At 42.6% G+C, this 13,747-nt stretch overlaps 1 protein-coding gene across 8 annotated transcripts in view; it reads right to left on the bottom strand.

Moving 5' to 3' along the window:
* Nucleotides 1-98: 98 nt before the first annotated feature.
* Nucleotides 99-13,747, bottom strand: part of JADE1 (jade family PHD finger 1) — a 100,911-nt gene continuing 87,262 nt past the window's right edge. For all 8 annotated transcript variants that reach the window (XM_053253309.1, XM_053253305.1, XM_053253308.1 and 5 more), the window contains 3 exons: nucleotides 10,561-11,091; nucleotides 9,369-9,486; nucleotides 99-4,756 (listed from right to left, as the gene is read on the bottom strand). In XM_053253309.1, coding sequence (XP_053109284.1) covers nucleotides 3,861-4,756; nucleotides 9,369-9,486; nucleotides 10,561-11,091 — 1,545 coding nt within the window. In that variant the 3' untranslated portion in view covers nucleotides 99-3,860. The remainder of the gene's footprint in view (nucleotides 4,757-9,368; nucleotides 9,487-10,560; nucleotides 11,092-13,747) is intronic.

The raw sequence follows: 13,747 nt of genomic DNA, 5'->3' as shown, positions 1-13,747 counted from the left end.
TTTACAAAAACTACTAACAACCCGTCTTCATGAACAGTACAATGTATAGCACATGTCCACGGGTGAAAGAGCATAGACACCAGACCAGGACACTAGAGTGTATTGCAAAATGTACAGCATTTATTCACATACAGACAAAGGCACAATTCTACTAAATATTTTAACAAAAAAATACAGCCATCTTCAACTAGGTCTTTATAAATACTTCAAAAAGGGGAGGAAAATAAATACAGGATTGGGCCATGTAATATAAAATAGTCATCTCTACATATACTTTATTTCTGATTCTATCTGTTTTGTTGTCATGCACCTGTTTTTTTTCCCCAAATTGAGCAAAATGGACACCAAAGCTAGGCACATAGTGAAAAATTCTCTGTACAAGGTTTTACAAATGTAATGACAGGTTTTTTTCCCAAAATTTTAAAATTAAGATAAGATTTGTACACATGACATGTATAACCTTTCATTCATTTAGACTGGGGTGTGTGTGTGTGTGTGTGTGTGTGTGTGTGTGTGTGTCCAGAACCTAAAAGACAGCATTCCAGTCAACATTACAAACATGTTTATTAGCCTACATTTCATTGTAGTACACCAATTATATTCAAGGAGATTGCTTGGACAGTCTGCATAAGGAAAAGGTGAAGCTTAACAATAAATCAGTTGTTTCCATATCAACAAAACAAATGCAGTGATAGGTAAAGGTTACTGCTTTATCATTCTTCACTAGCTGAGTGTTAAGTATCGCTTGAAACTAACTCATACAGCTGGTCTGGTCCTACCGCTTTTTTCCCTATTTCTGCAGTTAGAGATGGGGGAAAGCATTGTTTCTCTTCTTTTTTAAAATTTTTGGTTCAGCATTATTCAAAATATCAGAAAGCTTATTAACCTAAATGTGGTGGGGGGAGCAAAACAGATAAGGCATTCTTTCTGCACAAATGCTAGCATTCCTAATAGTGCAAATGTTATCTGATACCACTTTTTCAATTGGTCATAACATCGAATAATGTTTACTTAGAATCAAATTTTATTTTATTCCTTCTATGGCTTGATGAACAATTCCCTACACGGCAATCTAATCAATATCATTTCAGTCAACCCTCACCTGAAACAAATTCACTTTTCAGTACAGTATATATCTCACATCCCTCGTCATATTAAATAAGAACATGTCTGCTTTTCAGGCAGCAAACCTAGTCAACAAACCTGTAAGATATGAGTAGTTTAACCAGAAACAAAAAGGCTTTATCAACTACCTCTTTTTCCCAGATGTATTCTAAAATGGTGCCAATGTGTTAATCATGTTTAGGATCAAGGCCTCAGTCATACTATGCTTGTTAATTCCATTCATCCTGATCCCAAGCTCTGCCTGGATTCTGAGAAGAGAGGGGGCTGCTCCATTCACTTCAGTTTGGGAGAATTACCCTGGCAATGAAGCATCTGCAACAAGTCCCACCTGGGCGTAACTGAAGCTCTAGTGTACACAGAGCAGCTCCTGGCCTAGGGTTATTACAGATTAAGGCTCCATTCAGATGATCCTCCAAACTTTACTATGAAGACTCACATGTGAGCTTCAGGCACAGACATGCCCTCATTCCCCTCACACATACCTATGCATCCCCTTTCAGTTTCCTTTTTAGAACTGGGCATAGTTTGCCATGACATATGAATCTATAAACTATCGTTATTGCTTGTTTCCAAACTAGAATCTGCAGCCATGGATTCTAATTGGGGCAAGCACTAAATATAGCTTGGCTGAGTCTGACATCACAGCAAATTATACTTGGTGCTAAATGAGAAGCTGAAAAGGAAAGCCAAGTGTGATCGCAGAGGAGGGAGCATGTGAACCAACAGCTCATTTCCAAACCATAGTATCAAGGGTCATCTGAATGGAGACTAATTGTGTTAATGTTGTCATTTCTCTTTCAAAAGAATGGAGATGAACTTCTGAGGGCCGGTTCACAAAATGCATGAGAACTGCTGCTAGTTATATCAATGATTCATGGGTTCACACATTTCTTCATTCAGAGGTCAGGACTGCTTGCGTATAAGATGTCTTGTGTAAATCTTTCCAAATAGACACTATTATTAATCACTCAGTGACTTGCATAGCAAGATGGAACAGCAGCAATCCAGTTCTCAGCTGAAACCCTTGGAAGACTTAAATTGCAAGGCTTCAGCATTTCTTTAATAAGAGTTTTATACCCATCTCTTGTTCGAGAAGGGGCCAGAATGAAATCATAGTAATTGACTGAATACTGATGTTAATGCATGGGAAGGAGGACTGTATTTTTTAAAAGAATACTGCTGCTTAAACTTTCTTGTGACTTAAGTTATGTCCGATGTACAGCCAGGTTGAATCCCTAAAGTTACAGCAGTCTAGAACTACCTGTTATGCTGTGCACTCTCCTGGGTGCAGAAAATACTCTATGATCTGTTCATCCTCTTATTGCTGATGGCTTACACTCTCTAGTTATTGCAATTTTTTTAAAACTATGTAATTGGAACACAAGCTCCTTCTTGGTCAAATCTTATATCATGAAATCACGTTGTTAAACTGGCTTGAATGTAAAGCGCAACTCACATCTTATTGCCTTTCCATTTTATTCAAAAAATATACATATATATTTATTACATTTTACTTTTATTTAAAGTAACCCTTGTGTGTCAGAAACTTGCATATCCCAACACATACCATTAGTGCACATTGGGAAAGGCTGACGACTAATGCCTTTAGAAATCTGGGCATACTTTCATGACCAAATTCAACCCATTTACTTGTCATGGCTTCTCCCAAGAAAATGTGAATTGTAGTCTGCTCAGCTGCTGAGAATTCAAACAATCTGGCACTTATCACAACTACAAGTCCCAGGGTGCTTGGGAAAGGGATAGAGGAGGACAAAAGAACCATGACAGTAAACCCAGTTTCTAATTGCAGTGTAGACCTGCCCTCAGTCTTTCCCAGTTGAATTGTCATAATATTCCATAGTGACAGGTGCCTTGATGGTCAGCAGAATATAGCAGGCTAAGAACCTGCTTTCCTTCTCAGAACAAGGTAAAGTACTTTAAGACATATAGGCTCTCCAAATTTTGGGAGCAGAGTGGTGTTCATCCACTGTTAGTCTGGGTCCCTTCAGAGTAGCACGGTGTGCTGTCGTTACTGTATTTACCACTAGGCAGTTTGGTTCTCTCTGTTCATTATCTCTAGTAGTCATGGTAAAGTATTCTTACCTATTTGATGGGCTACATAAGAAACCCTTCCAGAGCTATTCAAATTTCCAGCTGCCCAAAACTTCCTGAATGCTAAAGCAACAACAAATAATTGCAGGCCACTAGGACTCAGTCCTAGCACAGCCTGACAAAAGTGACAATTTAGAATGAGTTAAGCAGTGCAGGATGGTTATAACCACCATATTTAATTCATTATTCACTTGTCTTACTAACAGCTTGTGCTTTTCAGGGACAGAGGAAAATCCTCAGTGCTATCCACCTAAACCAGGTTTCTCCCCACCCCAAATCTACCCCATTAAGTGTTTATTATTATTATTATTTTATTTAGTGTTCAACCTAGTTATCTATTGGAGTAGCAAGGTAATTTTCTCAGATGATTATTTCAGGACAGTCGCAAATTAAAAAAAAAAAAAAAGATTCAAACCTCACTGAAATGAGGACAGGTGGAGGGCAAACTCTTAGTCAAGTGCACGTAAACATGTTTCTACAGCCCAGGGAAACTGATTCGCAGTTTGTTGATCTCGTAGATGTGTCTGAAGACCCTCCTTCTTATCACACCAATAAATAATGCAGAGTGGATTTCTTTTTCAGGCTGGGGCTTCACTGGACTACTGCTGTGTGTCACTCTCCAGTCAGGAAGCAAGGATACTTCTCCGAATAATGTCTGTCCTTCTAGTAATAGTGCTATTTGAACCAATCCTTTGCTGCCTGCATTTCTTCTCAGCCACCTCAGTTTCTGAATCGCTCATCTCCGCATCAGGGGCATACCCGTCATTCTCACTGTCCACCTTTAGGTTGCTTTTTGCCCTGTCCTTGGGGGAAACTCGACCCAAGCCGGAGTAAGGATAGTTAGAGTTCTGGCGGCATGTCTCTTCCTGCCCCTCTCCCTGCTGTTGTCTCTCCCCTTTCTTTGGAATTCGAAATCCTCCCCAGTTTTTCACAGGGCTTCTGGGTGTCGTAGGCACTTTAACCGGAGTCGGGTTATAGTTTATTTTTAAAAAGGATCCATTGCATTTAGGCACCATACTCCTCCGGGTTCCAGGCGCCGACCTACCACTTGGGTGATTCACAGCCCTTTTGTTTTCCAGTTGCCTCTGAGACAGTTCGTTGGATCTCAGGGGTTTGTGGTTGTGTTTGGAAGGTTTGTCCTTCAGTCCCTTTATCACATCACAATGGGAATGATTGTCTCTTCTCTTCCTGTGTTCTGCTGTAACAACCCCATTCTTCTGTTGTGCTGATCCAATTTGTGCTTCTGCAAAGCTCTTTTCAAAGCTGAAAAAGCTACCAGGAGTTGCAAGGCCTTCCCTTTGGCTGGGCTGCTTGAGCAAAGCTTTGTCATCTTGTCCAGAGCTCCTTATTCGTTCTCTCTTCTGTGATTTCTTCAAAGAGTGACTCAGGGACATTCCCATTTGCTTCCTGAAGAAAGCTGAATGCCACTTCAGGTCCTCTATCTTAGGTGCATCTGGGCCCAAAGGCGAGCTGTTGAAGAGCACCATATTTTCCATAGAAGAGAAGGAGGAAGGCATGCCTAGAAAGACACAAAAGAAATGACTTCATGGTTACTCAAAGTGCCAACTATTTTTAAGCTTCACATCCCATACTGCTGCTTATAAAGCTCTGCCTTTACTTTTCATATGCTCTTTAAGAGGTTATTCTTTAGTACAGCTAAAACATGGTATCTTAGCCAATATCCTCACCACAAACAACATAAACATGGAGTATCAGTTTCATAATACAGAGCATGTGGCAGTAATTTGCCTTTGTCAACATTTGTAATTAATGGCAGGATTTCTTTAAGATGGGACTTTACTGCTCTGAAAAGCCCATTTTTCCTACTTTAATATGTTCCCATTATATCAAAGACAGGCTCCTATATTACTGCTTAGATACATGAGAGAATAATTATGGAGACTTCATAAATATCTAAATAATGAGAAATTAAAGCAAGAGGTTATCTGCTTTTATGCAGACATATTGTGTGTGATATTTCCATTTAATCAATATGCTTACTGAACTTGGCAAAGTCCCACTGCGACAACAAAACTGTACTGAAGTAGACAGTAAAATCATCAGGCTTGGCTCATGGGGCAAAATCCAAAGAATCAATTAAAAGATGCCTTTGATGTGATCTTCAAGCAAGACCTGCTGATTTAAACTGAACATTTTAAGTGTGCATTTAGGACTGCTGCCTTTAAGAATGCACCTGTATGCTTAAGAAGTACCATTAATTTCAGTGGACATAAGCCAATGAAAGCATAAACCAGGGAAGTGAGGTACTTTTATATCCTGACGATTTCACCTGGACAGAGTTAACTATGTACTTAACTCCCCTGCTGAAACTGATCGGAACTTCCAGGGCTTAAATTTGATCAGATTGTGCTTGCTACAGGGAAGTTATGCCCCACTTAAATCAATGAGACACTTTATTAATGATTATCACGGTGTAAGTCTGGAGAACTGAAGAAACCAGAACTGGGAATTCCCTTTGCCAAACATGTTGCTTTCAGAGCTAACATCCTGAAACTGAATGCTGAAATGCATAGGTTCATTTGCTGTTTGAGGCAACATAAACCTAAACAACTATAGACTGCAGATCTTCCTCTGCTTTGTTCTCGTTTTAAACAGAAACACACTTATACCCTAGAAGTTAGTGTATTTCAGCTTATTGTCTGAGCAAGATCACAAGTCAGATATCCTGCGTACAAAGCCAACTAAATTGAGACATTACACACACTTAAGTTTGACTACTTGAATTGTGTTTATAAATTAAATTGTTTTATGTGTGTGATCAGTTTTTATTGTGATCCAACAGTGGGGGGTGGGGTGGGTTTGTTTTGAGAAAAGCAGAATAGAGCCTTTGAAAAGTAAATACAGCATACTAACAGCATGATTCTGACTCAAGCCTATACAACTGTGACCCATCAAGATGAATATAGTTATCAGCCATGCAGTAACTCCGGAGTCTACTGCCTACCTGGGGATGGGACTGCAAGAACTGAGGTTGGGGTGGAGGTGGAAATAAAGAACCTGGCAGGTCATGATGCGTGGTGGGTTCAACTTAATGGGGTCAGTTGAAACAGTGAACTGGCAGCCCAATCCTATGATTTGGTGTCCAATATGGAAACTGGAAAGTAGGTAGCTTAGGGGTTTTATGGTATAGCAGCAGCTAGGTTAAGAGCCATACAAATAGCTAACATCACCAAATCTGGTGTTAAACCAGCATTGCAGGGATGTTGCAAGAGCACCACAGATAAATCCACTAGCTTCAGTGTTTTAAAGCTGCTAAATCAGTGCCCCTGATTAATGATTTAAATGTGAAGGTCATTCAGCTGTAGCAGTCTCCTGCTGAATGGACACTAGCGTATTTGCAAATGTATAGTTACCGCTCAGCTATCTATTTCTTCAGGGTTTATGCTTTTAAAGCACTTTTCTGACTGGCAAGACATGTTGAAGAAAGGTCGTCGTTCTACTTAGTTTTCAATGGTCTCCAAAGCACTTTGCTTGTCAGAGCAAGACACTCAGGTTCAAAGAATATGATAAAAAGGCAGACTTTTCTAACTCAATTCATTTTTAACATAATAGGCTCACAGAGCTCAGTTCTCCTGGCAGTATTTTCCTCCTTGGGCACTGGGTACATTTCGATTATGGCGGAAGAGAAACAGCTTGTCAACCATTTGTAAGTGGTGGTTAAGTGTAGTGAACTAGGATGCATTATTTGTTGTATGACACTTATGCCCCTATATGAAGAAGAAATGCTTTTCAGAATGAACAAGGCAGAGGCAGAGGGGTGCTACATCTCATTTCATAGGAATCAGAAAATGAACATATTATCCATGTGGAAATAACAAACATTCAATCAAATTTAAATTTTACTTCCCCCCCCCCAAAAAAAATACTGGTTTTCCTTAAAGATTATTTAGTTAAGCAAAATGAGATTATTTTGCTTTTGGAACTGGGCCTACACTTAAAATACACTTGTCAGCTTTTGAGATGGAGATATGGGGTGGCAGGGTTTTCCCATTCTCCCCTACACAGCTAGTGGGAAAGCACCAACACACACAAAAGAAAATCCACCCTGTGCAGTTAAATGACAACAGACTGCTAAACCTACTGCATAAAAGTGATATCAATTTTAAGGTTTATTTTATTTTGCTGTAAACTGCCCAGAGATGAAAGCCTGGGGTGGTGCACTAAAATAATTAATTAATTACATTAACTGAGTCAATTAAAACAATTATCCATTGTCCTAGCTTCATCTGTGGGAAAGAAATATACCTGTAACTACCAATGTATGCTACACTGGTTGCTAGTTGAGATGCGAGAATTAGGGATGTGCATGGAACCGGTTCGGAGGCCCTTTATAGGCCTCCAAACTGGTTCAAAAGGCAGCTGATTACACCGGTTCGATGGCAGGGGGTGCTGCTCTTCCCCCACTGGTGCTCCTTTGTTCCAAAGTTCATTGGGGTGGAAGCATATCTCCCTGCCGCCCAATTACCCCCTGTTTGCCCCCGGATACAACCAGAAGTATCAGACACGCCTGCGCATACTGGCACGCGCATGGCGCACGCTGGCGCGTTGGATACTTCTGGTTGTATCCAGTAAACAGGCAACGGGGCAGCACAGAGGTATGCTGCCACCCCGATGGACTTTGGAACAAAGGAGCGCCGGTGGGTGAAGAGCGGAGGGAGGGGTAAGTGCACCCTAACCCCTGCTCTTAAAGCAGCACACACAAACACCCACCATCAAACCACCCCCGCCTGGTTCCGTGCACATCCCTAGCGAGAATAAAGATACAAACAAAATCTACGTAGTTCATATACCCTCAAGACTGAATTATTATGAGTCACTTTAATTGGATTTAGAGGGCCAGCTAGAACAACAATTGCAATTCATGTACTTGATTTCAAAATGACAGACTGAGAAGCTGCTTACTCAGAAAAGTTGGAGGGAAATTGTGTGCATTTCGGGTTGTCTGAACCCGGCAATGCTGGGTTCCCTCCACTGCCCAACATTTCCCACCCAACTTCAAATCTAAATGCTGAGCAGCAGAGGGAACTCGACAGTGGGTTCAGATGACCCTAAATATGTGCAACCTATGGCCCATGCTGGGAACCTCTGGTTCTTTGCAACTTTTGGGTGAGTGTCTGAACCTGCCCTAGGAAACCTATATTGTTGAATGCAGAAGCAGGACTTCTTTTTAATCAAACACTGAGCCTGTTCTCACAACCACAGATCCTTGGGCAGGATGGGATTAAACAGAAATCCATGGTCATTTGGGGCGCTGGGAGTCTTCTCAACCTGGGTTGCCCAGATCTGCTACCCAGTTTAAAAAGTTAGGTACGAGGAAAACTGAACCCATCCTACCATATCTTCTGATCATCTGCATTGCTGTGCAGCTTTAAACTGCCCCCAGACAGTGACAGCTAGGTTAACCATAGAGTCCTATGGCTTGTGGGGCCAGAGAGAGGACAGCTGCTGGAGTACTGAGGGCTGCCACTCTGCTGCTCCTGCAATGTATTGTGGTATATGTGGAAACCCCAGCTCCTGATTTCAGCAAAGAACACCCCCACGGCATTTGTGTAGGTGCACAAGTTGCAGGTAGGAGCGTGCCTTCCCTCCAGCCCACCACCCAAATGGTCGTGAGAACGAGCCCACTGTATGTTTTCAGTAAAAAGAATGATAGTGAGCAAGACTATGCTGAGAAGGAGAGGTACAGGATGGTGGTATTAAAATAAAAGCATCTGAGTGGGGCAGCTGAAAGTTTAATGTATTCAGGTTTGGGGAAGGAGAACAAATCATGTCCTTCCAAAAATATTTTGATTATGGCTGAAGAGAGTCAGCTTGTCAAATACCAAATCATATAAACAGCTCCACTGCTCATGATATTGATGCATAGCCACTGTGGCCATTTTGAAGACCTCAGCAAGTCAGAAAAGCACCAGAGCCTTTCAAATACTGTACATTTGGTTTGTGCAGTTTCCCCAGTCTGCAGGTGCAAAATGGGCTCTGGAAATGTGAGCCAGTAAAATTTATTATAGTGCGGCATAATATGACAGCATTAATTTTAATTCCAAAACCAATCTGCCAGCACCTTTTGCCATGCTGTGCTCTAACACATAAAGGAAGACAAGAGAACTCACCTGAAACTCTTTCATGCTCCACAAGATTTGTGTAGAGATTGAATATCTGTTCCTGAACTTTGCAAACAGATCTTTTAATTTTTTCCCGTCGGGTCACCATGTACGTGAGGTTTCGTACCTAAAACACATAAGATGTACACTACCACTGAGATTTGTATAGGGGAAATTTAGACATTGTACAAGTTGCCTTGAAAAAAAAAATGCCTCAGTTAGCAAACTGTGTAAGGAGAAAGATCGTCAGGAATCAGAAACACTGCAACGCTGAAATTCTTGAACAGAAGTGGAGATGATAATTGAGCCAAAAAATTCAGAAAAGAAACAGCAGTTTCTTTAATTCCAAGAAGAGGGGAAAGGGAAGGTATGCTACACAAGCACAATGAACCTCTCTTCTTTATTACTACTTCACACCTTGAAACAACTTCCACTCCAAAAATGTTTGTATGCAGGCAGCATCAGTATCACTTTCTCCCAGGAAATATATTCATGCTGCACCATATCACTAATCTAAGAATTTCTACTACCTGCAGTTAGGTCTGAAGGGTAGTTACGACATGTTGCCACAGCCAACTCCACTCCAGTGATTTCCTTGAGTAGGGGTGCACAAAAGAAATCCCCCCTGTTTGCTTCAATGAAGGGGATCACCCTGCACACACAAAGAGATGTTATTGTGAAGATGCCCACTCCATTGAAGTGACTCAGGAAGACTACCATCTCAAGGGGCCTTAACAGGCCCACCACCTTGCTCCTACAAATGCTTCTCTTTGCAATGGGCCCCTGTCAACTGAGACAGATCTTGCAAATGGGGACTGGGAGAGAACAAGGGAGGTGGAAATAAATCCTAACCAATAATCTCCTCATCTTATAACACCTCTCTCTCTAGCTTAGGGAACTGCCAGAAAGGGGTGAGGCAATGGTGGCATATTTAACCCAGGAGAGTGTCTATTTGCAGAATTTAAAAACTCCTCCTGCAATTTCCTTGTTCTAAATGTTTCCCATCATCCTTTTTGGAGAGCCACAGCCCTCAGGGCTACGTTCATGGAGCAGGAGTGCTCTGCACTCAGGAGCTGCATAGATCCCATACTTTCTAATGATGTGGCATCGTATCTGATCCTGAAGCCTTTAAACAAGAGGATTCTGCCTTTGCTTTGACATTCAAAGCAAAACCCTGTGCCCGAGCAACACGGCAGCTTACCCTCTCCAAATCCTGCCGGAGGTGAGTGAAAAGCTGTAGTCGCCTGAACAGAACGTCCTGCTCCCGTTTGGCCAGATTGTCCTCTTCGTCTTTCTTTGGGGTGATCAAAGGTTTGTTGAAGTTTGATTTCCTCTTCAGCTTCCAGTACTGGTACAGGAATTCAACAGAGTCCTCTGGAAGCTGCAGGGCCTTGGCCACTTCTGAGGCATTGACAAAGGCATAGAACTCATCCTCCAGTTGCTGAAGCTTCTGCTTGCGGACACTGACCCGGTGGGCCTCCTCCTGGTTTTGATCTATGCTGTCAAAGGCCTCCATGTGAGCAGGTGGGGAACTATCCTGGGCCCCATTCTCATTCTCCTGGCTGATACATTCACTGAGGTTCTCATCATCTGGCTTCTTGGTGGAACTGTGCTTCGGGCAGTATGACTTGAACTTGACTTCATCATTGTCAGCCAGAATGGTCTTCATCTCCAGGCTGCGATCAAATGCACAAGTGACGTGGAAAGCCGTGCGGCAATTTTTCACTGAACACTGCGGGGGGGGGGCACACAGAAAAGGAAGTGATTACAGATCCCCAATGTTTACATTTTTAAACATGTTTATGTTTATTTAAGTTAACATATTTATATACTGCCCAAAATGCACGTCTTTGCATGGTTTACAACAAAACAATAAAGAACAACAAATAAAAAGGTTAAAACTATTAAAAATCAAACAATTAAAACAGTTTGTATTTAAAAGTCTGAGTAAACAAATGTGTCTTAACTGCCTTTTTAAAAGTTGTAAGAGATGGGGAGGCTCTTATTTCCGCAGGAAGCGTGTTCCAAAGCCTCGGGGCAGCAATGGAGAAGGCCCGTCCCTGAGTAGCCACCAGACGAGCTGGTGGCACCTGCAGACGAACCTCTCCTGATGATCTCAATGGGTGGAGTGGTTCATAGTGAAGAAGACACTCTTCTAAATACCCAGGGCCCAAGCTGTTTAGGACTTTATAGCTTATAACCTTGTATTTTGCCTGGAAACTTATCGGCAACCAGTGTAGATTTTTTAAGATAGGAGTGATATGGTGTCTCCAAGATGACCCAGAGACCAACCTCGCTGCCACATTCTAGACCAGGGATTCTCAAACTTGGGTCCTCGGGTGTTATTGGACTTCAACTCCCATAATCCCCAGCCTCAGTGGCCTTTGGTTGGGGATTATGGGAGTTGAAGTCCAATAACACCTGAGGACCTAAGTTTGAGAATCACTGTTCTAGACCATCTGCAGGTTCTGGACTATGCACTCTAAGGCAGCCCCACATAGAGCACCTTGCAGCAGTCAAGTCTGGGGGTGACCATGAGATGTACTACTGTTCTGAGGTCATTTACCTCAAGAAACAGACACAGCTGGCGTGTTTGGCATATCAGCCAAAGCAGATAAAAGGCACCTCTGGCCACTGCCTCAACCTCGGACACCAAGGAGAGGTTTGTGTCCAGAAGCATCCCCAGACCTGTTCCTTCTGGGGAAGTGTGACCCCATCCAGAACTGGTAGATCAAAATCATCTCCAGAGTTACGACCCCGTACAATAAGTACCTCCATCTTATATGGATTAAGTCTCAGTTTGTTATCTCTCATCCAGCCCATCAGTGCCTACAAGCAGGCATTTAGGGAGTTTATGCCTTCTCGTGATGATGCTGACATGGAGAAAAAGATTTGGGTGTCACCAGCATACTGATAACAACCTGCACCATATCTCCTGATGATCTCTCCCAGCGGTTTCATGTAGATGTTAAACAACATCGGAGACAATACGGAGCCCTGAGGGACACCATACCGAAGTTCCGATTTTGAAGAACAGTCCTCAAGGGATACCATCTGGAATCTGCTCAAGAGGTAAGAGTGGAAGCACTGCAAAGAAGTGCCTCCCACCCCCAACCCCCTCAGATGCTCCAGAAGGATACTATGGTCAATAGTATTGAAAGCCGCCGAGAGGTCCAAAAGGACCAACAGAGTCACACTTCCTCTGTCAATTCTCAATTGGAGATCATTCATCAGGCTGACTAAGGCAGTCTCCACCCCATAGCCCACCCAAAAGCCAGTCTGAAGCGGGTCTAGCTAACTCTGCCTAGAGTTGGGAGGCCACCACCCTCTCAATTACCTTGCCCAACCACGGAAAGTTGGAGATAGGCCTATATTGCTTAACTCTGAGGGATCCACTGCAGGCTTTCTCAAAAGAGGTCTCTTAATTGCCTCCTTAAGGCAAGGAGGCATCCTGCCCTCCCTCAGAGAAGCATTTATTATCTCTACTAGGCCTTCTACAACAACTTCCCTGCCAGATAGTATAAGCCATGTCAAACAAGGGTCAAGAGAACAGATGGTAGGCCACACTGCTCCAAACAGCTTGTCCACATCTTCATGAGTCACAATCTGGAACTGATCCAGCCTGACCACATAAGAGGAGTTGCTGGACACCTCCAATTCAGATACTGCAGTAATTGTGGGGTCTAAATCCAAGTCATAACAAATACGAGAGATTTTATCGTCAAAAAAATTCATTAAACACATCACAGTGGGTAAAAGATGGTTCCAATTTCTTATTCAAGGGACGAGGGGCACTTACTAGCCTTCTCACAACCCTGAACAACTCTGCTGGACATGAACTTGCAAATGTAATACAGGCTGAAAAGCATCGCTTCTTTGCCACCCATATTGCCAGAGCAACAGACTGTGTAAGAACCAGGATGGCATGTTTGTGTTTTATAAATGATGATGAGCACCTCAAGCACAGATGAGGAGAAAGAGAAATACATTAAATTACAGTGCATAATTCATAAAAGTGACTGGACAGTCCAACTGATTTATCTGCAAGTAACTCCCCCCGCCCCCAGTCCTGCTATGCTGCCTCATCGTGGCAGGGGGAGTTCCTGGGAGGGATGAGTGAAGTACGCCAGAAGGTATACTCCCAGTAGGGTGACCCAAGCGTGAAGGTCATCCCAGCTGTCCAACTAAAGCAAGAAGGCACCTATATTGAGCAGAAGTGATATGGGAAGGTGCTGGAGGCGGACAATCACTTCTGTGACAATGACAAAGGCATCATCTCATACTGCATGGGAGAAGGCAATGGTAAACCACTCCTGTATTTTACCAAGAAAACCACATGGATAGTCAAAATGGAATGACTGTCTATGTAGTGCCAGATGATGGGCCCC

Source organism: Hemicordylus capensis, chromosome 5 (assembly GCF_027244095.1).
Source record: "Hemicordylus capensis ecotype Gifberg chromosome 5, rHemCap1.1.pri, whole genome shotgun sequence".
NCBI lineage: Eukaryota > Metazoa > Chordata > Lepidosauria > Squamata > Cordylidae > Hemicordylus > Hemicordylus capensis.
The sequence above is the reverse complement of the archived record's forward strand: the minus strand, read 5'-3'. Positions and strand labels throughout refer to the sequence as shown.